Source organism: Pelophylax lessonae (assembly GCF_965119305.1).
Source record: "Pelophylax lessonae genome assembly, chromosome: 1".
In the NCBI taxonomy this organism is placed as follows: domain Eukaryota; kingdom Metazoa; phylum Chordata; class Amphibia; order Anura; family Ranidae; genus Pelophylax; species Pelophylax lessonae.
In genome coordinates, this window is record NC_138768.1 from 680698971 (window position 1) to 680724168 (window position 25198).

General features: G+C 42.3%; 1 protein-coding gene across 2 annotated transcripts in view; it reads left to right on the plus strand.

Moving 5' to 3' along the window:
- TMEM144 (transmembrane protein 144) overlaps positions 1-25198 on the plus strand; it is a 98790-nt gene that overhangs the window by 20287 nt on the left and 53305 nt on the right. The window contains exon 3 of one of the 2 annotated variants that reach the window (XM_082262109.1): positions 2473-2595. The exons of the other annotated variant lie outside the window; for it this stretch is intronic. Within the exon in view, the coding sequence (XP_082118235.1) occupies positions 2473-2595 (123 nt within the window). The remainder of the gene's footprint in view (positions 1-2472; positions 2596-25198) is intronic. 2 annotated transcript variants of the gene reach the window in all.

Sequence of the window (25198 nt, forward strand, 5' to 3'; positions counted from 1 at the left end):
ATAGCACAGCAGGGGAGATTGCTGTACTAACATCTCATAGTTAGTACAGCAGTTCCTCTTCAGCTGTCAGTTTTTTTCCGTTCAGCCCTGCTGGATTGAAAAAAAAACTAGTAGTGTGTACCAGGCTTAACTCACATTCCTACATACTTAATACATACTTACATACTTAATACTCGCCATGCCTCTTGCTAAAGACCTTGGACTGTCTACTTTCCAAAAGGGGGTCATTCGGGAGTTATTTGTACTGCCTTGGCATTTTCGGGCCTCAAGAAATGAGATAAGAATGATCGTTTTTCAGACATATATACCAAAGTTTGTGGACTCCATAACTTTCCTACAGCAAAAAAATATACACTTATTTGGGTTACTCTCACGAAAGAAATGTAGCAGTATACATTTTGGCCTAAATTTATGCAGAAAGATTATTTATTTACAAAATTTTATACAATGACAAAAAGCATATTTTTGTTAAAAAATAAAAGACAGAAAATTTTGGTTTATTTAGCAAAAAAATGAAAAATTCAGCGGTGATTAAATACCACCAAAAGAAATCTCTATTTGTGTGAAACAAATAATAAAAATTTCATATAAGTACAGTGTTGCATAACTGCACAATTGTCATTCAAAGTACAACAGTGCTGAAAGCTAGAAAATTTGGCCCGGGCAGGAAGGGGGTTAATCTGTACAGAGCCATGCCGCATCTTTGAACACAAACTGAAACTCATAAATGTGAAGATTTACTCTATTATAGGCTGTGCGTACAGGGCAACAAATTATACCATGAAACTTCATGATCAATTCACTTTTGAATTATGAAGGTGAAAAACACAGTGCAGGAAGGAAAGGTGTTTTTTTTGTTTTTTTTTTAAGTTTTTGGATACAGGATACATCCACCTTGAATATTGATATGCCATAGTACAAAAATCAGATAGAACATTGTATAAGGATTGTACATATCCTATAACAGGGCTTGAAAAATTAACTTGAAATCTAGGAGCCAGGTAAAAAAGTTACGAGCCAGTTTTTTTTTTTTCGTGCATGCTGAATAGCCGACTTTTGTCGGACCAGCTGCCATACACACTGGCCCAATGGTGGCCAGTTTTTAATCAACCGGCTGATGTTGCCCGGCATTCAACCAGTGTGTGCATGGTTTACTTCTTCTGAGAGGTAATAAAGGAACGCTCCAACCACCATGACCACTTCAGTGATTTGAAGTGGTCATGGTGGTAGGAGTCAGAAACACTGCACATACTGGGATATTTACAATATTGTGCTGGGGGCTAGTTGCACCCTTGGCACATGGGACTTACTGCTGGTGGTACTGCTGGCTGGTGCTGCTGTGGGTACTGCTGTGGGTGCTGCTGGCTGGTGCTGCTTTGGGTGCTGCTGGCTGGTGCTGCTGTGGGTACTGCTGGCAGTTAGTGCTGGCGGGTACTGCTGGCGGGAAATGCTGGCAGAGTGTGGGGAGTGGCGCTGGAGGAAGCATGCAGACCTGATGCTTCCTGTACCTCTCGGTCCCCTCACAGGCAGAGTGCATTTGATATTACTCTGCCTGTGATAGGATGGAGCCAGAAATATACAAGAAGCATCGGCTCCTTTCTGTCACAGCTGACACAGACAGCCGGGACATCGCGCGGCACTTGCAGGTGTCCAGGAGACACCCACACCTCGCAGGAGACTTGGGATATCTGGTTATCAGACACCTGCTGCAGTGTAGCCCAGGCGCCAGGCCGCTGCTTCTAGTTGCCAATGCGACCTGGCACCTGGGGTTTGTCGAGCCCTGTCCTATAACCCTTTAAAGTATAAAATCTTAATTTTATTTCTGTCACATTAAAATAAAGCAGCGACACATTTTAAAAAACCCCACACAAAGCGTATGAACACCGAATACACATAACATGTGATATACATTCTGAGTGTATGTGATTTCTAAAGTTCTAGAAGCCTTGTGCATATAAAAAAAAAAACTACTGTATTCTTGTATCTGGCTTTTTAAAAAGACCATGGTAACAGGGTAGGGTGCACGCTAAATCATGAAGAATGAAATAACTTTTTAAAGTCTAGTAGGATTTTATTGTTGATACCTGGTATAATTTTCCTCTGCTAAGCAATATTTGAGTGAGTGTTTTTTGGCTAGACTAATTAGCAAAACTCTTTATTCTGGGCTATGCCGAGCAGCAGATTCTCAAGCCGTTGCTTCTTAGAGAAGTTCCTATTAGTTTAAGTCTTTCGTTTCCAGATCACTGCACTGAGAAAGAACATTGCCTGCAACCACGTTCGTTAAAATGAGGTTTGGAAACTTAGAGGCAAGAAATCTGCTGACTTCAACATAATTTTAGTTTTGCTATATGTCCCCACATATATTTTTAGTTTTGGAAATTCAATGTAAAAATCAAAGTAGGCTGTCTGGTATAGTCTAGAAGTATCCATGTCATGTTATTTTGTTATTTTTTTAATTTTTTTCTCTTTCAGGTATGTTCTTCCAGTGGATTCTCTGTGCTTCCATATGGATAGTTGGTTTAGTGGTGAACCTGATCTTGCGCTGTCCAAAATTCTGGCCTCTTGCTATGGTTGGAGGCTGTGTTTGGGCAACAGGTAAATTGATAAGACTACTTCACACCGATGTTATGTAACTTCGCCTATTAGGCAGACTGAACCCTCCAAAAAGAATAAAAAGCATTGTTATGAATTGGTGTACTTAGCAAACAAGATGTGAAGGTTTCCCTTGGAAAACAATGTTAGGTCCTCTTGCGTCTTTACGTCTACTCTGTCTAATCTATCGCATTGCGTCAAACCTTTATTATACACCAGTGGTCTCGAAAACTGCTACACTTTGCTTGCCTTTATCCAGCCTTGAAACACTTTTGAACCTGGCCTGTAACTGAGGATTCTGCTGTTCTCAAGCCCATGATGTTATGGATGCCAAGCTTGCTCTGTCCTTTAATTTACCAGATATTTGCTAACATTTATATTATGTACAGTATGTCTGGCCTTCATGTTGCATTTTCCCTTTTCATAAATTTAACCAACTGAACAAGGAGAAAATGTAACACACGTTTGTTTTAAAAATGTATAAGACTAAGTTGTGAATGGAGCAACTTAAGTAACACGTGGGAGTGGGGTGTAGGCTTTAGCAAACATACTATGCTATCCCAGGACCCAGCATTATGCTGTGGACTTATTCTGGTCTGTAATATAGCGGTTGGTAGTATAGAAAACTTTCATCTAGGGATCACACAAGCTAGGACGCAAACCAGTTTTTATCCTAAAGGGGTTTTTTAATACATCCTTTCTGTTGTTAAAGCCGAACACCTTACGAAGAGGTGAGAATGAACATTCTCCCCTACTCCAATGACACAATGTCTTGCATACCTTGAAAACAATGAAAGATGTTTTCAGAATGGATGACTAATGTTTCAGAGGCAGATGTTCAGTGCTGACTGTACTGTACAGGGGAAAAAAAATAAGTAAGAGTGTTACATTACAGCAGCAGCTGCACGTTTTAGTAGTGTTCACTTAATTGTAGGGTGAAGTTCAGCTTGAAAATCTGCAATAAATTACACTGGATTTTTGTTTTGTGCCTTGGTTTATTCAACTTTCTGTGCATTTTGTGAAGTCTGCAAAGTACCATATACTTTATAAAGATAGGGTATCTGTAAGTTTCATATACCAACACCTATAACAGTATGCAGCTGGCAGACTCGTATATCGGGTATGCTCTTGTTTATGGTTCCAGTGATGTCTTGAGCACTTCTTGGTAGTGAAAAGTATGCAGGACTCCTGCTTCCATACCACAGTGTCATGCCTGGTGCTTGAGCAACCTATCAGCAGGCCCAGGTTTGTCACAGGCAAGGTGGGGGCAGTCTGTATATATGTGTGTGTGTATATGAGATGTGACTTCAAGGACTCAGTAGTGTACTTTTTTAGAGCTTTTTTTGCCCACTTTTATTCATCCAAGACTTAGAATTAACACAGGGTTCTACCCTCACAGGGTTTATTCAGTGTAACAAAAGCACAAATATCTCTCAGTCTATTGGCTATTTGTACACAGCTCTGTCTTTCTTCCTTAAAGTTTTTGATACACATTTTCGTGGGTGCGGGAGCGGGTGTAAATTGCATGCATTCCAGACCTGTAGCCCATATGTGCTGCTCTTCAGCAGGCACGCGGGGGTGCCATTAATTCTTAATGGCACCACCATGCATCTAAAAATGCAGAGCATTTTGGGTGCAGCAAACCGCAATGTGCATCAGCACCATGCGGTTCCCTGTGACCGCCCAGCAGGGGCATTTTTGAAAAAAGTTTAGGGACCTTTTACCTGCAGGTACAGTGGCCTATTCAAATGAATGGGCTGCTTTGCCTGTGCAAATGCACCTGCACAGAACCGCAATAGTGTGAATCTAACCTAAGACTAGGTTCACATCTGAGTGAGTGCAGAAAGGCGTGTAATCGCCCACCTTCCCGCACCTGCAGAGAAAAATGCGCTGCTGCTTAGTAGATGTGTAGGGGTACGATTAGTCCCAATGGCACCCCCATGCACTGGAAACTGTAGCACTGTTTCCTGTACTGGGAACTGCACTATGCGGTTTCTGTGTAGCTGTGTTTTTTGAAAGGGTGAAGGGACCATTTCCCTGCATTTTCAGGAGGTACAACAGCCTATTTGAAACAAAGGGCTGCTGTGCCTGAGCAAATGCAGCTCCCGGAAATTTCTTAGATTTGAACCAAGGATAATGCAGAGCTGCCTCAGCTCTTTTGATGAACTGGTTCCATCAGTCACCACATTGGACCTCTTGTCTGCTTATACATATGGTCTGTTCAGACAGAGACTACCTCTGTCTCTCCGCAATCTCCAACTCTTAAGCCTCGTACACACGTACCGATTGTTGGCCATGAATTTTCGGCCGCCGCCCGATCGGCCGATTATCGGCTTGTTAGTATGATGATTCCGACAACGGACTGCGACTTTTCGGCCGAAGAAAATCTGGTGTGCATGCTATAAAATTTTTGTTGGCCGTCAGCAGAACGGCCGATTGTTCGTCAGTCAGTACAGATTTCGGCCGACAAAAATCAGTTGAGCAAGACTGGGCATGCTCAGAGAAGAAAAAACACACGAAAAGTAGACCCGAACATGACATCACTTCTACAGTTGGTTGTTGCTGGCCGACAAAATTCGTGTGCAGTCTAGAGCACATTTCAACCAACACAACAACACTGGACAAAAGACGGCCGATCGGTCGGCCAACAATCGGTGCGTGTGTACGGGGCATAACTTTCTCAGACATCAGTTTCAGTCCACTGCCAATTTGTCTCACATACTTTTTAGTAATGAAGAGATGTCACTGTTTTTATATTACTTTTTGGACACCTTTTGGTGGCACTGTATGGACAATCATGTAAGTTGTATGTAATGATTGCATAAACTGTCAAGTTTCTTATTTAATGTAATGCATGTTTGAAACCCCCTTCCTTCACACATGTTCACTTTAAATATTGGTGGACAGTGACCCTGTCTAGAGCATGAATTTGCCTAAGGCTGTTGTGGATTTTAGCTACGTTCATATGGATTAATATACAAGTATCCTTCACCTATTTTTAGTAAGGCCGTGTTCACACTAGCTGCGGGTCCCAGCAGGGGGTCTGGTCCTTCTCAGTTCAACGAATTCAGGTGTGAATCAGGTGTGAATTTCTGCCTAAAGCTGGGTTCACACATGCTGCAACCGTGGGTCCCAGCAGGGGGTCCAGTGCTTCCCTGTCGGTGCAAATCCGGTCTGAATTTCTGCCTGAATTCATACCTGATTCGGAGCCAAAGACGCACAGGACCCTTTCGAAATGCAGCCCGCGGCCACCCCACAGCTGTGTGAACTGACTCCATTGAGAGCCGATCCCACTCTTCTGTCATGTGAATTGGATGCAGAGAAAAACCCACTTCTAGTTCGCATATGTGTTGACCCAGCCTAACTCTTACATTTAAATATCACTCCAACACAATAATACAGTTTCAGAAATATGATTTAGTTCCATCAGATGCATACATCAAAATTACTTTTCTGTTTATTTGAATGTATTTTTGTTTTAGCACATACCTGTTTTGTTACTTTATAATATAATTCATCTTCAGGGTTGCATAGTTTTTTTATTTTATTTTTTTATTTAAATTGTATCCTGATTTTTCTGTCATGCTTTAACATTTTTCCTGACAGTGATTTAAACCATCTATACTCCCCTGAAAAGTGTATTTATGAAATTTACTAATCCCAAATCCTCCAGAGTGTGAAGATAAGGGGATTAGACTGGTAACACTGACACACATTTTTATTTTTAATCCTGTAACTTTTTTTTTGTATTTTAGTATAAAGATACATGCCTTGAAAGCAAATTATTGGCTTTACATTGCTATATGATTGTTTATTACCATGTAGCTGTAAATGCACCATCTAAAACAAAAGGCATGTCAACACATTTATTATTGTTCTTTAAAAAGACTTATCTAGAAGGTAAGCTGCAGTGACCAAGTGATGAAGGCTTACTGTAATGCAATCTAAGTTATTTATTTATTTTTTGGTAAAACTGTACATATCTTTGCAAACTAAGGCAAATTTATACCTTGTTTTTGTTTCAGGACTGATTGGGCTTATTTTTGGTGCCAAATGTTCCTGATTTTGTTAATTGCTAAAAGAAAAAATGGTCCAAAATGGTAAAAAATATTCATGTCATGACCATAACCTACCACACAAGATAAATTTCTGTACTGCTGACGATCGAAGCAATACCACATACAGTGAGAAAAAAAAGTATTTGATCCCCTGCTGATTTTGTACGTTTGCCTACTAACAAAGAAATAATCAGTCTATAATTTAATTAGGAAATAAAGAAAAAATGTTGCGCTCAACAATATGAACCACAAATTAATATATAATAAAAATATTCCGCTGTGTTAAAAAAGTAGTAACAGCAATCGATGGAAACACAGACTTGATAGGAGTGAATCTCATAAAGCCTCCACCTCCACACGCTCACACAGTGATATGTACAGGTACTTCTTACCAGAATTAATGGACCCCTTAATTATAGGGGGTCATACACACATAATTGATCCACACTTGATCTGACCATGTACATCCCACTCTATAATTTAATTAGTAGATTTATTTTTGAGTGAGAGACAAAATAACAAACAAAATCTAGAAAAATGCATTTAAAAAAGTTATAAACTGATTTGCATTTTAATGAGTGAAATAGGTATTTGAGACCCTATCAATCAGCAAGATTTCTGGCTCCCAGGTGTCTTCTATTTAGGTAATGAGCTGAGGTTAGGTGCACTCTTATAAAGGGAGTGCTCCAAATCTCAGCTTGTTACCTGCATAAAAGACACCTGTCCACAGAAGCAATCAATCAATCAGATTCCAATCTCTCCACCATGGCCAAGACGAAAGAGCTGTCCAAGGATGTCAGGGACAAGATTGTAGAACCACACAAGGCTGGAATGGGCTACAAGACCATCGGCAAGCAGCTTGGTGAGAGGGTGACAGCAGTTGGTGTGATTATTCGCAAATGGAACAAAAGCAAAATAACTGTCAATCCCCCTTGGTCTGGGGCTCCAAGCGAGATCTCATCCCGTGGAGTTTCAATGATCATGAGAACAGTGGAAAATCCAGCCCAGAACTGCACAGAAGAATCTTGTCAATGATCAAAAGCAGCTGGCACCATAGTCCCCAAGAGAACAATTGGTAACACGCTACGCCGTGAAGGACTGATATCCTGTAGCACCTGCAAGGTTCCCCTGCTGAAGAAAGCACATGTGCATGCCCATCTGAAGCTTGCCAATTAACATATGAATGATTCAGAGGAGAACTGGGTGAAAGTGTTGTGGTCAGATAAGACCAAAATCGAGTTCTTTGGCATCAAATCAACTCGCCATGTTTGGAGGAGGAGGAATGCAGCCTATGACCCACAGAACACCATCCCCACCGTCAAACATGGAGGTGGAAACATTATGCATGGGGTTGTGTTTCTGCTAAGGGGACAGAACACATTAACCACATCAAAGGGACGATGGACAGAGCAATGTACTGTCAAATCCTGGGTGAGAACCTCCTTCCCTCAGCCAGGGGATTGAAAATGACCTCTGTGATTGCCAACAAGGGTTTTGCCACCAAGCACGAAGTCATGTTTTGCGAAGGGGTCAAATCATTTTTACTCATTAAAATGCAAATCAATTTAGAACTTATTTGAAATTCGTTTTTCTGGATTTTTTGTTGTTGTTCTGTCTCTCACTTAAAATATACCTACCCTTAAAATTATAGACTGATCATTCCTTTGTCAGTGGGCAAACGTACAAAATCAGCAGGGGATCAAATACTTTTTTCCCTTCACTGTATGTATGTATGTACAGTGCCTTGCGAAAGTATTCGGCCCCCTTGAACTTTTCGACCTTTTGCCACATTTTCAGGCTTCAAACATATATATAGGTATAAAACTGTATTTTTTTGTGAAGAATCAACAACAAGTGGGACACAATCATGAAGTGGAACAAAATTTTTTGGATATTTCAAACTTTTTTAACAAATAAAAAACTGAAAAATTGGGCGTGCAAAATTATTCAGCCCACTTAAGTTAATACTTTGTAGCGCCACCTTTTGCTGCGATTACAGCTGTAAGTCGCTTGGGGTATGTCTCTATCAGTTTTGCACATCGAGAGACTGAAATTTTTGCCCATTCCTCCTTGCAAAACCGCTCGAGCTCAGTGAGGTTGGATGGAGAGCATTTGTGAACAGCAGTTTTCAGTTCTTTCCACAGATTCTCGATTGGATTCAGGTCTGGACTTTGACCTGGCCATTCTAACACCTGGATATGTTTATTTGTGAACCATTCTATTGTAGATTTTGCTTTATGTTTTGGATCATTGTCTTGTTGGAAGACAAATCTCCGTCCCAGTCTGAGGTCTTTTGCAGACTCCATCAGGTTTTCTTCCAGAATGGTCCTGTATTTGGCTCCATCCATCTTCCCATCAATTTTAACCATCTTCCCGGTCCCTGCTGAAGAAAAGCAGGCCCAAACCATGATGCTGCCACCACCATGTTTGACAGTGGGGATGGTGTGTTCAGGGTGATGAGCTGTGTTGCTTTTACGCCAAACATAACGTTTTGCATTGTTGCCAAAAAGTTTGATTTTGGTTTCATCTGACCAGAGCACCTTCTTCCACATGTTTGGTGTGTCTCCCAGGTGGCTTGTGGCAAACTTTAAACTACACTTTTTATAGATATTTTAAGAAAGGGCTTTCTTCTTGCCACTCTTCCATAAAGGCCAGATTTGTGCAGTATAGGACTGATTGTTGTCCTATGGACAGAGTCTCCCACCTCAGCTGTAGATCTCTGCAGTTCATCCAGAGTGATCATGGGCCTCTTGGCTGCATCTCTGATCAGTCTTCTCCTTGTATGAGCTGAAAGTTTAGAGGGACGGCCAGGTCTTTGTAGATTTGCAGTGGTCTGATACTCCTTCCATTTCAATATTATCGCTTGCACAGTGCTCTTTGGGATGTTTAAAGCTTGGGAAATCTTTTTGTATCCAAATCCGTCTTTAAACTTCTCCACAACAGTATCTCGGACCTGCCTGGTGTGTTCCTTGTTCTTCATGATGCTCTCTGCGATTTAAACGGACCTCTGAGACTATCACAGTGCAGGTGCATTTATACGGAGACTTGATTACACACAGGTGGATTCTATTTATCATAATTAGTCATTTAGGTCAACATTGGATCATTCAGAAATCCTCACTGAACTTCTGGAGAGAGTTTTCTGCACTGGCTGAATTATTTTGCACGCCCAATTTTTCAGTTTTTTATTTGTTAAAGTTTCAAATATCCAATAAATTTCATTCCACTTCATGATTGTGTCCCGCTTGTTGTTGATTCTTCACAAAAAATTAGTTTTATATCTTTATGTTTGAAGCCTGAAATATGGCAAAAGGTCAAAAAGTTCAAGGGGGCCGAATACTTTCGCAAGGCACTGTATGTATGTGTTATTTGTTCCTTGTACCTATAGTAGGACAAAAAAAAAATATTATTCTTTATTCTAAATGCACTTTCAATCTGACTTGGACTGCTGCTTTAATCAGGAGGAAAACATACAATATATATTTTTCTCCTTGCAGAGGAGGCACAGTACTGGGCAGGTTTTCAAAGTAGTGATCACTGTGATTGACCAATCACAGTGATTACATGATTGGGAGTCCTTGCTCCCGATCCTTAGTGCAAGACCAGGAGCTGTCAGTGACCCCTGTTGGTGTCAGTGGAAGTAATAATGCTCCATCGTTGGTGTTAGTGGGAGTAATCCTGCTCCATCGTTGGTGTCAGTTGGAGGAATGATGCTCAATTTTTGACGTCAGTGGGAGGAGTAGTGCTCCATTGTCTGTATCAGTGGCAGGAACTATGTCCCACTATTGCTGATGGTGGGGAAAATCATCCCCAAAGGGCAAGATAAAAGCAAGCAAAGAGCTGGATGTGGCCCCCCCCGGGCCACAGTTTGGAGACTGCTGCTCTAAGCCATAGAGAATTCAATGCACTTTATGTCTTCCAGTTTCCTGTGTTTTTCTTATGAAAGCTTGTAAAGCAATACAGCAAGTGCCATCCAGTGCAAAGATGAAGAAAAAAAATCCACATATTCCCCAAACTACTGCATTTTAATTCTGATTACCATAGCCTCATATGATACATTCAAAGTCAAATATAATGGCAAATTACTACTTTTATAGTATGATCTATGTAATACAAAATGTACTGTAAATCCTTTCTTTTTATCAGTCCTGTTCTAGAGGCATACGTCTCACTGTACTGTACAGTACTTAAAGTGGTTGTTAAGCCACTACAACAAAATAATCAAATCCCCTCTGTAATATAACACTAAATGCTCCTGTGCCTGTCTTATAGAAAAAATATGCTGATCTGTACCTAAATCAGAGCGGCTCCCAACGATCAGCTGATCCATTGGCTCTCTTCTCTGCCCGGCTGACAGCTGACGTCAGCCGAAGATGAGAAAAAGGGAGGAGAGATCAAGCCAAGCGGTCACTGTATCACTGGGAGCCGCTCTGATATAGGTACAGATCAGCATATTTTTTCTATAAGACAGGCGCAGGAGCACTTATTGTTATCTTACAGAGTGGATGGGATTATTTTATAATAAATATGAGCACAGCAGGAGTGGAGGTGTGGGCGCTGACACAGCAGACAGGGAGAGGAGGGGGGGAAGAGGACACAGGAGACAGAGAGCAGGGCTGCAGATGACATACACTTACCACGGTGTCAGGGCTCAGCAGCCATGATACACCATGGTCAGTTTACAGAGGGGAGGGTAGAAACTAGTAGGATCAGCCAAGTTTTTTAGGTGATACGGAGTGCCAAATTACATAGCACAAGCATTGTGCTGTATAACATGCTTTAACCCCTTCAATACCGAGTCATTGTAAAATGACGTCGGCAACATTCCTTTAGCGATCCGAGCGGACGTCATATGACGGCGCCCGGATCTCCCCACTACTGCGCACCCCCGGGGGCGCGCATCGCGGCGATCGGGGGTGAGGCTCGTCCCTCGGACTGAGCCCAACCCCGATCAAGGTAAACAGCCAATGAAATTGGCTGTTTACCACGTGATCGGCTGTGTCAATCACAGCCGATCACATGAGCGGCTCCAGCGCGAGCCGCTCGTTCCTTTCTTAATGCGCGCCCCCCGGGCGCCCGGATCTCCCCGCTACTGCGCGCCCCCGGGGGCGTGCAGCGCGGCGACCGGGGGTGAGGCTCGTCCCTCGGACTGAGCCCATCCCCGATCTAGGTAAAGAACCAATGAAATTGGCTCTTTACCACGTAACCGGCTGTGTCCAATCACAGCCGGTCACAAATGTCATCAGAGAACACGGTAACTAGCTGTCACCGTGTTCTCCTCCTCACACACTGATCCTGTGTGAGGAAGAGATTGTGGTAACAGCTAGTTACCAAGTACAGTGCACCCCAACCACACTGATTGCCCCCCCCCCAATAAAAAGCACCTGTCACTAGCCCATCAAAGTACCCGAGTACCTGTCACTAGCCCATCAGGTACTCTGATGACAGGTACTCGGGTACTCTGATGGACTGATGACAGGTACTCTGATGGGCTGGTGACAGGTACTCTGATGATGGGTACTCGGGTACTCTGATGACAGGTACTCGGGTACTCGGGTACTCTGATGATGGGTACTCGGGTACTCTGATGACGGGTACTCGGGTACTCTGATGATGGGTACTCGGGTACTCTGATGACGGGTACTCGGGTACTCTGATGACGGGTACTCGGGTACTCTGATGACAGGTACTCGGGTACTCTGATGACAGGTACTCTGGTACTTTGAGTACCCGTCACCGGAGTACCCGAGTACCCGTCACCTACCCATCAGAGTACCCGAGTAGCTTCCACCTGCTCATCAGAGTACCTGACACCTGAAGTACCCGAGTACTTGCCACCTGCTCATCAGTACCCATCACTACTCATCAGTACTCATCAGTACCCATCAGTACCTATCACCTATCAGTATCAGTACTGATCATCCGTACCCATCAGTACAGTATCAGTATCACCTATCAGTATCAGTACTACTCATCCTATCCATACCTATCACCTGCCCATAAGAGTACCCGAGTACCTGTCACCTGCCTATCGGAGTACTCGAGTACCTGCCACTTGCTCATAAGTACCAGAGTACCTGTCACCTGCCCAGCAAAGTACCCGAGTACCTGTCACCCTTCATACAGCCACCATGTCTAAGTCCAAAAAGGTTTATATTATACGTCCTCCGTTTAAACCTAAATACCGGTGTTATGGCAGCAGATAGCTGCCATAACCCTGGTATTTTTTTAAACGGTGGACGGTTGGCTTTCCGATAAGGGTGGTCCCAGCGGCGGATTCGCCGCGGGATCACCCTTCCGGGGTGGCGGAAGAGGTGCACCCCCCCCTCCCGCCGCATTCTGGTCCTTTTCCCCGCTTACCGGACCCGCCGGCAGCAGGGAAAACGATCCGGTCCCAGATCCTCACAGACAGGATGTCGAGTGAGGGCAAGCTTGCCCTCACTCGACTCTATGGTCTTGGAGGACCGGAGCTACGGCAAACGTCGTTGCCTAGCAACCAGTTTAAAGGTCCCTTTTTTTTTTTTTCATTTTATTTAATTTTTTTTTATTTAATTTTTTTTTTTTTTCTATCTTTTAATGTACTTGTGAGATCTGAGGACTTTTTGACCCCAAATCTCACAAAAAAGAGGTCCTGTCGTGCCTTTTTCTATTACAAGTAATGTTTACATTTCTTGTAATAGAAATAAAAATGATCAATTTTTTTTTTTTTTTAAAAACTGTGTAAAAATAATAAATAAAATAAATAGTAAAAAAAAAAAAAAAATTAAAGTGCCCTGTCCCCGCGAGCTCGCGCACAGAAGCGAACGCATACGGAAACCCCGCCCTCATATGTAAACAGTGTTCAAACTACACAAGTGAGGTATCGTCGCGATCGTTAGAGCAAGAGCAATAATTTGAGCCCTAGACCTCCTCTGTAACTCTAAGATAGCAACCTGTAGAAATTTTTAAAATGTCGCCTATGGGGATTTTTAAGTACCAAAGTTTGTCACCATTCTGTGAGCGTGCGCAATTTTGAAGCATGACATGTTGGGTATCTATTTACTCGGCGTAACATTATCTTTCACATTATGGAAAACAATTGGGCTAACTTTACTGGTTTCTTATTTTTTAATTCAAAAAAGTGAATTTTTTCCCAAAAAATTGCGTTTGGAAGACCGCTGCGCAGATACGGTGTGATAAAAAATATTGCAATAATCTCCATTTTATTCTCTAGGGTCTCTGCTAAAAAAAAAATATATAATGTTTTGGGGTTCTAAGTAGTTTTCTAGCAAAAACAACTGATTTTAGCTTGTAAACACCAAATGTCAAAAATAGGCCTAGGCAAGTGGCTAGGATGCATGATGATGCTCCTTGGATGTTGGGCCCCTCTATATGGCTAGGCTGTGAAAAAGTCTCACACATGTGGTATTGCCATACTCAGGAGGAGTGGCAGAATGTATTTTGGGGTGTCATTTTTGCTATGTACATGTTATGTGTTAGGAATATCCTATAAATTGACAACTTTGTGTAAAAAAAAAAAAAGTTTTATTTTTTTCCCACATATTCCAAAAACTTGTGGAAAAAAATGACATGTTCAAAGGACCCATAATGCCTCATAGAATATACGTTTGAAGTGTTTGCTTTCCAAAATGGGGTCATTTTGTGGACTTTTCCATTGTATTGGTGCTCTAGGGAAAGTGTGATAGGTAGTAAGAAAGTTTTATGTGTATTTATGCTCCTAAAACGCCTTATGGTGCTACTTGGACGTGGAGTCTCTTTTTGTGGCCAGGCTGTGTAAAAGTCTCACACATGTGGTATCACCATACTCAGAAGGAGTAGCAGAATGAATTTTGGGGTGTCATTTTTGCTGTGTACATGCTATGTGTTAGAAATAGCTTATAAATTGACAATGTTTTGGGAAAAAAAAAAAAAAAAATTTTTCTTCATTTTCCCAATAATTGTGGGAAAAAATTATAACTTCAAAAAACTCACCATGCCTCTTACTAAATACCTTGGACTGTCTACTTTACAAAAAGGGGTCATTTGGGGGGTATTTGTACTGTCCTGACATTTCAGGGCCTCAAGAAAGGAGATAGGCCATCAGTACATCTGGTGTGATCAATTTTCAGTAATTGGTACCATAGCTTCTAGACTCAATAACTTTCACACAGACTAAATAATATACACTAATTTGGGTTAATTTTACCAGAGATATGTAGCAGTATAAATTTTGGCCCAAATGTATGAAGACAAATTATTTTTTTGCAAAATTGTATAATAGAAACTAAAAAAAAGTGTTTTTTTTGCAAAATTTTTGCTCTTTTTTTGCTTATATCATGGAAAAAAAAACCCCAGTTGTGATCAAATACCACCAAAAGAAAGCTCTATTTGTGTGAAAAAAAATGATAAAAATTTTGTTTGGTTACAGTGTAGCATGACTGAGCAATTGTCATTCAAAGTGTGAGAGTGCTGAAAGCTGAGCATTGGTCTGCTCTGTATGGAAGCGGTTAAGGAAACAGTATCTGTTTCTTCTTCTTTTTTTTTTTTTGGGTAACAAATACTTTAATGCTGACACACCTGAATGTAAAAAAAGTAAATGGAAAAACGAATGTATTAAGATGATGTCAGCTTAATTATTCATTTAGTCAAAACAAAAGGGATGTAGTAATGATTAATTGCCCAAATAAACTTTCTTCAAATTAGAAACAAATCACTGAAGAATCCTCCTTTTGCTAAGTGTGATCTCTTATCACAAAGACCAATACTGTGTTCTATAAAGGGCTACATGGTTTGTATATTTGAACCAAAACGCTCAACAATAAGGCATAAAATTGTTCTAATTTGTGTGGAAATTGTTTTAATTTGTATGGAAATTTAGCCTTCTATATCACTTACCGTCGACTTTGCAACCATAGTTTTATCAAAAAGAATTAGCACGCATACACTTTTTTTTTTTTTTCCTTATGGTATTTAATGCTTGGAATAGACTTCTAGCAGAAGAAGTGAATCAATCTACAGTAAGAGAATATAAACAAAACTTGAGACAAACCTAGATCTGAACTCTGTAAAAGGGTTAAAAAAACTGAAAAAAGGGGCAGACTTGATGGGCCAGGCTTCTATGTTTCTGTGCATTAGGCAATGCATAAAGTATATACTTCTTTATAATGCTCCTCTAAATAACTAATAAACTCTTCATTTTAAAAAGCAATAACCTTGCGAACTGCAATGTTCAAAAAAATAGTGTTTGTTGTGAAGGAGTATAAATAATCGGCGCAACCCCAAACTATACTATACTGTATAAACGCAATGGCAGCTTACATAAAGTGTTTTCCACTGAACACAGAAAAGCAAATAAGATATCCCAAGACCCCTTTCACACTTATGCGACGCAATTTTCCTGTGATTTTGCCGCGACTTTGCCGCGATTTTGCCGGCAATTTTGAAAGCAATGGCAAGGCTATATGCCTCAAAACGCATTAAAATCGTGGCAAAGTAGTACAGGAACTACTTTGAAGTCGGTGCAACTTCAAAACGCACTGATATGAATGGGGCTCGTTGAAAATAATGGAAAACGACTTGTCATGCGATTTTGCGGTCCAAAATCGTGGGACAAGTCGCACTAGTGTGAATGGGGCCTAAAATGCAGCACCAATATCTCTCACAATAAAGTTAATAAACAATCAATATAATTTAGTGCATTTAATTAATAAATAATCTCACAATAGTGAATATCAGTACAGATGAAATACATATAACTGTCATTAAGATTAATCATGTGCATAATAAATTAGTCAAAATCAAAAGTCCCTAAAAAAAAGTGCATAAAATTGTGCATAAAACATGTGCCAAAATGCATCTATCTTGGACGGATTCTCACCGTTGCATGCCAATATACAACGAAAGTGCTGGTGCATCAATCCACATAAAGTGACAGTGCACTCAGATCTGTGCTCACATGCAGCTCACCTTAATGTTTGACTCATATATTCCAATGAGTCAAACACACTTTACACCTGGAGGTGTTAAAAGGATCAATCACCACTCCTCTCCTCTCCTCTCCTCCTCCTCTTTACTTCGGAATATACCACCCCGTGGTACACACGAGGATATGAAAAAAAAAAGGGGGGGGGGGAGATGCCTCTAGTGCTCTCTGTATATTCCTTTATTAAACATATGGTGCATGAAATAACATTCACATATACGGCACTTTAGCCGTGCAGGCTTGAAAAGACTCCTCTCATAGGCTTCCGTGGATAGATCAGGATTTGGCGTCTGTGCGCAGGCTCCGCCCCATACGCGTTACGTCAACCAATGACTTCGTCAGCAGGGGTTCATGCACCGTATGTTTAATAAAGGAATATACACAGAGCACTAGAGGCATCTACCCCCCCCCCTTTTTTTTTTTTTTCCAAATTCTCGTGTGCACTGTGGGGCGGTATATTCTGGAGGAAAGGAGAGGAGTGGTGCTTGATCCTTTTAACACCTCCAGGTGTAAAGTGTGTTTGACTCATTGGAATATATGAGTCAAACGTTAAGGTGAGCTGCGTGTGAGCACAGATCTGAGTGCACTATGTCACTTTTTCGTTGTATATTGGCACGGTGGGAATCTGTTCAAGATAGATGCTTTTTGGCACAAGTTTTATGCACATTTTTATGCACTCTTTTATGGACTTTTGATTAATTTGTATTATGCACATGATTAATCTTAATGCCAATTATATGTATTTCATCTGTACTGATATTCACTATTGTGAGATTATTTATTAATTTAATGCACTAAATTTATATTGATTGTTTATTAACTTTATTGTGAGAATTTTACGCACCAGTATTCAATATGTATTATGCACAATATTTTTTATTATTAGTTATTGGCACTGAATTTTATGATATCTTATTTATTGTGAATTGCCCACACTCTACACACTCTCGTATATCTCTACCAACATAAATTATTATCAATCAGTTTCCCGCTTCACATTATATTACCACTTTTATAGTACAATATTATGATAGATATTATAAAAATGCAATAAACATAAACTCAAATTGAAAATTAATAATAAGTGCCAATGCTGTATCAATGTGCAATCAGATCAAAAGATTTTTGAATTTGCCAGAGTGGATTTCCTCTTTAATTGCCAATACTTTCATGAGTGACTTGAAACACCTTCCACCAGATGTGCGCTCACCTGGAATGAGTGAGTGGAGATGTTAGGTGGAGTAAGCATATTTAAAGGAACATACGAAGATACTGAGAAGTACCTGTGAAGATGATCAGTCTGGGAACATTTGAATAAGTCCACTATCGGGGGCGCAAGCGTGTAGTGACCATACTTAACGGTACAGTCCAGACCGATTTTGCTGCGATTTTACTGTGCTTATGGTTTGTTTTTCATAGGTCATGTGACTCCAAAACCACATCAGAAGTGTAACACGGGTGCGTTATTGATAGTCTTGCTATATTTTCAATGTGGAGGTGCGTTTTTGAGGCTTTTTTTTCCCTCTATCGTTTATTGACAGACACAGCTTTATATCTTCTTGACCATTGGGTTATGCTGCCCCTTACAGGATTAGGACACTAGGCAGGAAAAAATGTCACCACACCTATGGGGCAGTCTCTACATGCATAACCCAACTCTGCTACAGCCCTCAGTTTGTTTCTGCCTAGTTTAGGAGTAGGACCTAGTTCCCTGCTGGGACTTCAGTCTTAGCTGTTATTTTTGGGAACCTTTTTTTGTAATTTCTTTTAGTTTAGAGTTCCTGGAGAACTACAAGCAACAGTCAGCTGGGTTTCTGACTGGATATTCTAGATTGTTAAGATCTCTCAGCCTGGCCAGCGAGCGTGAGCAGGTTATAGTCCAGCCACTCCAGAGCCCTGTTGGACGGGGACGAGCCCACGAGGGGACCATCTCGCTGGGATGCATACAACCTGGGATGCCCTGAGTCACAGCGTACCCCATGGCTTGCAGCACCCTCCACCCCGGGTGGAAGGTAGTGTGTTCAGAGTGGCGCACACCTGATATCGTGGTATAGTGAGTATGTGTCCCTGCAATGCTCTGGTCTTGGGGGGGACGTGGGCTCCCTTCACATTATAGTCGGACCCTCGGGTATCCCTTGGTTCCCCTGGTCTCTCGGGTATACCAGCCCCCCCCCCCCTTAGCGTTACCCCCCCCCATGTCATTTTCCTACCTCTTGGGTGCGGATATATTGCAGCCGCTACGGCGGTTCTGCAATACCGGGAGGTGCGTTTCTCTGATTGGGTCTCCTTCCGGGAATCCTCCTATGCCTTTTGTCTGCTGACCCCCCCCCCCCTCGGGGGTCCTGGAGACCGCATGGTGCACTGTGGGGGCCGCCATTTTGCTGTGGACCTTTTGCTCTCCGTTAATGTAAAATGTTTCTTAATTGCAATGCACGGGCAGTAATTTTTTGTTAGTTCCCCATAGGAATGCATGGGGCGGCCATTTTCTTGTAGTCCACGATTGCTTCACAGCAAAGGGAGACACTAAAGACTCTAGACATGACCCGGGTGCTTTTTGTGCTTCCTGCACAGAACGTTTCTGGAAGCCTCCTGCTCGGTTTGGTAATGTTTTTGGGGTCCCTTGTAGGCATTCTTCACTCACACTGCTGACAGACTGTGTTAGGCTGGGACTTGCAGTACTGCTAGTGCAGCGGTGCGATCTCGTTTTTTACAACTCTTTTAAAGTGACACTGCATCTTTTTTTTTATTTTCAGTGTAAATGTAGTCCCAGGACAAAATATAACCTACAGACCTTAGTGCGGCGGCGAAACCCTCTGGGTCGCAGCCCCTGTTGGCTTTTACAGCAGTTTTGGAAAGCCTGGTATTAAAAGTGAATTTAGTGTTGAAAAGTACCGCTAGCTGTAAGCGCTCTTTGCCTTCGCCTCCCTCTGTAATATCTTCAGATTCTGAGGCAGATATGGCAGCCGCAGACGCATTCCACCTTAGTGGCTCTGTGTCATCGCATTCTGATGGTGAAAAGGATATGTTCTCGTCAGCCGCCACGCGGGAAAGTTCATTGGTGGAAGCACTTCTAGTTTCGGTGCTAGAAACATTAAGAATGGCGGATGAGTCTACAGTGTCAAGAACGCAGGTCTCTTTTGGGACCCGCAAACTCCAGAAATTGGGCAAAGTGTTTCCCTGCCCGGAATTTTTTGACAATATTGTCAATGAACAGTGGGGGCGCATTAAGCACATGCTGGTGGTGCCCAAGCGGTTCAAACGCCGCTATCCCTTCGTGGATGCAGTTTCCACTCGGTAGACCATGCCACCAAAGGTGGATCATCCGGTTTCCAGAATAAGTCTACTTTGGTCCCAGGGGAAGAATCTCCGGTCTTTACGGACCCCGTTGATAGACGAATTGAGTCTTTGTCCCGCCATTTACATGTGTTTAGGGGGCTCAATATTGAAACCAATATTTGTGATCACTCTGGAGTAACAGACCATCATTGAATGGGTGAAGTTACTGAAAGGTAACTTGGAAACAGAACCGCTTTCTCCTGGGCTGATTGAGCTTATGGATCAAATGGCTCAAGCCCTGCTGTATATATGTGATGCATCGCTGGATGCGACTCTGGTGGCCAGAGTTTCTGCAGTGGGGATTGCTATTAGACACATGGTGTGGTTAAAGAGCTGGTCTGCGGACCAGGCTTCCAAAAAGGCTTTCTGACCTTCTCTTTACGTGTGGGAAGAGTACTCTTCTGCCTCAATACTTTAAGGGCAAGGCACCACGTCCTAGAAGGAGGCCTTCTTTTACTGCTCATAGGTGGCTTTTTCGTGCCTCCAGGCTGCAGGGAAAAGGAAAGCTTTTTAGGGCTTTAGGGGGCCCCAAGAAAACATGGTCAGGTAAACCGAAGACAGGCCAATCTGGATTTGCAGACAAATCCTTGTCTGCATGAAGGGGCGCCCTCACCCGTTTCTGGGGTGGGGGGACGTCTTCGCTTCTTTTCAAAACCATGGACTTCCTTGTTTCAGGACAAATGGGTTCACGACTTGATCAGATCTGGGTACAAGATCGAGTTCCGGTCTTTACCATCAGACAGGTTGTTCCCGTCCAATCTGCGCCTATCTCCAGACCGGTTACCGGATTTACGAGAGGATGTACAAGATCTGCTGTCACAAGGGGTGATTGTGCCAATTCCCTCTCAGGAACGCTTTCAAAGGTTTTATTTAAACCTGTTTACTGTGCCCAGGAAGGAAGGCAAAGTGCATCCAATCCTGGACCTCAAGACTCTGAACCGTTTTGTGCGGGTCTAAAAGTTTCAAATGGAGTCTATTCGCACGGTAATGGCTTACACCAGGGAGACTTTTTGGCCTCCATAGATATCAAGGACGCATATCTACACCGCCCTATCTACGCTGAACACCAGCGTTTTCTTCGCTTCGCTAAAGGAGAGGGGCATTATCAATTTGCAGCGATACCCTTTGGTTTCGCCTCCGCCCCCAGGGTCTTTACCAAGGTGCTGGCCTCCATGTTACTGCTCCAACGGGGGATTTCAGGACTGGGGTACCTGGACGATCTCCTACTGAGGGCGCACTCTCCTTCAGCCCTGTTGGGCGACTTGACGATCAGTGTCCAAACACTGCAAGAGTTTGAATGGAACATCAATTTAAAAAAATCTGGCCTGATACCTTCACTGAAATTTGATTGTCTGGGCCTGACTCTGGATTCAGCTTTAGCGAGGGTCAGTCTTTCCCCCCGGACAAGCTGCAGAAGTTGCAGGGGGAGATCCGGTTGCTGTTGGAAAACAATCTGTCCTCTCTGCGGACTTGCATGCGAGCCTTGGATCTGATGGTATCAACCTTCGAGGCGGTTCCGTTTGCTCAGTTCTACATGAGACACTTACAAAGGCAGATTCTTGTAAGTGTAACAAGGATCCAAAATCATTGGACACCTTGATTCGGTTGAGTCGCAACGCAAAGTCTGCTCTTCTATGGTGGCTTTACTTGTCAGCACTATGCCAAGGCAAGTCCTACCGTTGTTTCGGACGGTGGTAACCACGGACGCCAGCTTGTCAGGCTGGGGAGGAGTTCTGGGGAGGCTCTGTGCCCAGGGATCTTGGACAGTGGAACACTCCAAGCTGCTGATTTTAAATATCTTGGAACTCAGAGCGATAAAGCTTTACCTGAGTCATTAAACAACTCGTCTGCAAGGTTGTCCGGTCCGGATTAAATCGGACAATGCCACAGCCATGGCGTACATCAATCACCAAGGGGGCACCAAGAATGTCTTGGTGGCTCGGGAGGTGGCAAAGATTCTGGATTGGGCGGAGAAGTTTGTTCCAGCTCTTTCTGCTGTGCACATCCCGGGTGTGGACAACTGGCAGGCTGATTATCTGAGTCGTCAGGTGTTAAATCAGGGGGAGTGGTCCCTGCACCAGGAGGTGTTTCACCTCCTGTGTGTCTGGTGGGGGATGCCCGATGTCAAATCAGGTCTCGACTCAACAAGAAGGTACAGAGGTTTGTAGCCAGGTCAAGGGATCCTCTGGCGGACGCCACAGATGCACTGGTTGCTCCTTGGGGTCAGTATCAGCCGATCTATGCATTCCCTTCGCTGAAACTCCTGCCGAGGTTTTTGTGCAGAATAGAGGTGGAAGGGATTTCGGCCATTCTGGTGGCCCCAGACTGGCCTCGCCGGGCTTGGAACGTGGACCTGGTAAAGCTGGTCGGCGACGCTCCTTGGAGACTTCCTCTCAGGGAACATCTGCTGTCTCAAGGGCCGATCTTCCATCCTGCTTTACAGTTGATGGCTTTAACGGCGTGGCTGTTGAAAGCCAGGTATTGAAGGATAGGGGTCTTTCTGACTCTGAGATTCCAACACCATTGAAGGCCAGGAAGTCTACTTCCAGGAAGATTTATCATCGTACGTGGAAATCGTACATTTCATGGTGCGAATCGCTGAAAGTGCACCCTCACTTGTTCTCGGTAGCTAGGGTTTTGACCTTTCTTCAAAAAGGAGTTGAACAGTGTTTGGCTTTAGGCACTATCAAAGGCCAAGTGTCAGCTTTGGCTTTTTTTTTCAACGTCCTGTCTCATGCCCTGATTCACGCTTTTATTCAGGGGGTACGTCATATGGCTCTTCCGAGGCCATTCCCCTCTGCCTCCGTGGGATCTGAATTTGGTATTATCTCTTCTTCAAAAACCTCCTTTTGAGAACATTGGGGATATTCCTCTGCTTACTTTATCTCAGAAGGTTGCCTTTTTGGTGCCTATCACTTCTGCTCGCAGGGTGTCTGAATTGGAAGCGTTGTCCCGCCGTTCCCCTTATCTGGTGGTGCACAGAGATAAGTTGGTACTTCGACCTAATCAGTTGTTTCTTCCTAAGGTGGTTTCTGATTTCCATTTGAATGAAGATATTGTGCTGCCTTCTCTGCGTCCTAAGCCCAAGCATCCCAAGGAAATTGCTTTGCATTCTTTGGATGTGGTTCGGGCAATTAGAGTTTATCTGGCGGCTTCTGAATCTTTCAGGAAATCAAACTTTTTGTCCTTACTGAAGGACCTGGAAAGGATTGGCTGCGTCTGCTGCAACCATATCCAGATGGATCAGGCAGACGGTGGTTCAGGCTTATTCACTAAAGAGTCAGGTTCCTCCTTTCCCGGTGAAGGCGCATTCTACTCGAGCGCTGACTGCCTCCTGGGCTTTTCGCCATCAGGCGTCAGTGATGCAAGTTTGCAAGGCAGCTAATTGGTTGTTGGTGCACACATTCACAAAATTCTCATCTTCGGATGCCTCTTTTGACTGCAAGGTTTTGCAGGGTGCTGTCTAAAAGATAACTTTTTTTCTCTTTGAGGGTGTATGTTTTTTTTCTAGGTGAGCTCCAGTTGTTTCTGGTTGAGCTCCTTGTTACCTGGTTAGCTACATTTAGCCTTGGGGAATTACGTTCTTCTTTGCGTTTTTTTTTTCCTACCCCAGTATATGAAAATACTGCTTTGGGACGTCCCAATGGTCAAGAAGATACGAAGCTGCATCTGTCAATGAACGATAGAGAAAACTGGATTTTTGACTTACCGTAAAATCCTTTTCTCTGAAGTTCATTGACCGACTTAGTACCCCCCCCCCCCCTCTAATTATGAGTGGAATGGGGTTGTCTTCTAAACACTGCTTGCAACAAAACTGAGGGTGGATGTGTGGGGTTATGCCTGCAGGGACTGCCCCATAGGCATTGTGAAGTTTTTTTCCGCCTAGTGTCCTAATCCTGTAGGGGGCAGCATAACCCAATGGTCCAGAAGATATGAAGCTGCGTCTGTCAATGAACTTCAGAGAAAAGGATTTCACAGTAAGTCAAAAATCCCAGTTTTTTTTTTCTGGCCAAAAATGCAGCAAGCAGGATTTTTAACATCACAACGGAAGCGTCACAGACCATTGTGAACGCTTACATAGAATTTTAAGGGAAACATTTTTCTTAAGCTTTTCTTGCGTGAAAGGTGCCAGTAATGGCCGACCAAAAAAATTAATATTCCTTTAATTTCATAATATTTAATAAGTTGAATATAATAGTACAATATATATTTATATATATATATATATATATATATATATATATATATATATATATATATAAAAAATTATATATTTTTTAAAAACTGTCATTTTTTTTCGGTCCAGTGCATCCTGCATTTTCAACTTCGGCACCAAAATTTCCATTCAGTGCATCTCTAGTACAGTCATATATTCTAGGTGAGAGCACATCTGGTGGAAGGTGTTTCAAATCACTCACGAAAGTACTGGCACGGAATGGTGGTAATTAAAGAGGATATAAACTTTGAGAATTTTTGATCTGATTGCACATTGGTACAACATTGGGACTTATTATTAATATTTTTTAATTTCAGTTTATTTTTATTGCATTTTTGTGAAAGTGATCATATGATTGCAATATAGGTTTAAATATTGTGAAGTGCAGCACTGATTAATAAAAAAACTCATGGGTACATTAATTATAAATTGATTTGAGTGTATGGTATACTATGGCTGGTTGTAAAATGAGTTTTATGCACTATTCAAGCACTGTAATGTACATTCTTTAATGTAATAATTCTGATACCAGGAGCTCAGATTATACTTTACATCCTAGCCATGCCAGTAATGAATTGCTGGAAATGTAATGCACCCCTCTGAAATGCCTGCATTCCCATATACAGGTGCATCTCGAAAAATTTGAATATCATCAAAAAGTTTATTTATTTTAATAATTCAATCAACAAAGTGAAACTGATCCATTTTATATAGATGGGTTACACACAGAGTGATATATTTCAAGCATTTTTCTTTTAATTTTCTTTTAATTTTGATGATTATGGCTTACAGCTAGTGAAAACCCAACATTCAGTATCTCAGAAAATTAGAATATTACATTAGACCAAAAAAAAGCATTTTAACTACCTCAATACTGGGCACTTAAACCCCCTTCCTTCCCAGACCAATTTTCAGCTTTTAGTGCTGTTGCATTTTGAATGAAAATTGCGTGGTCATGCAACACTGTACCTAAACCAAATTTGTGTCATTTTTCCCCCACAAATAGAGCTTTCTTTTGGTGGTATTTGATCACCG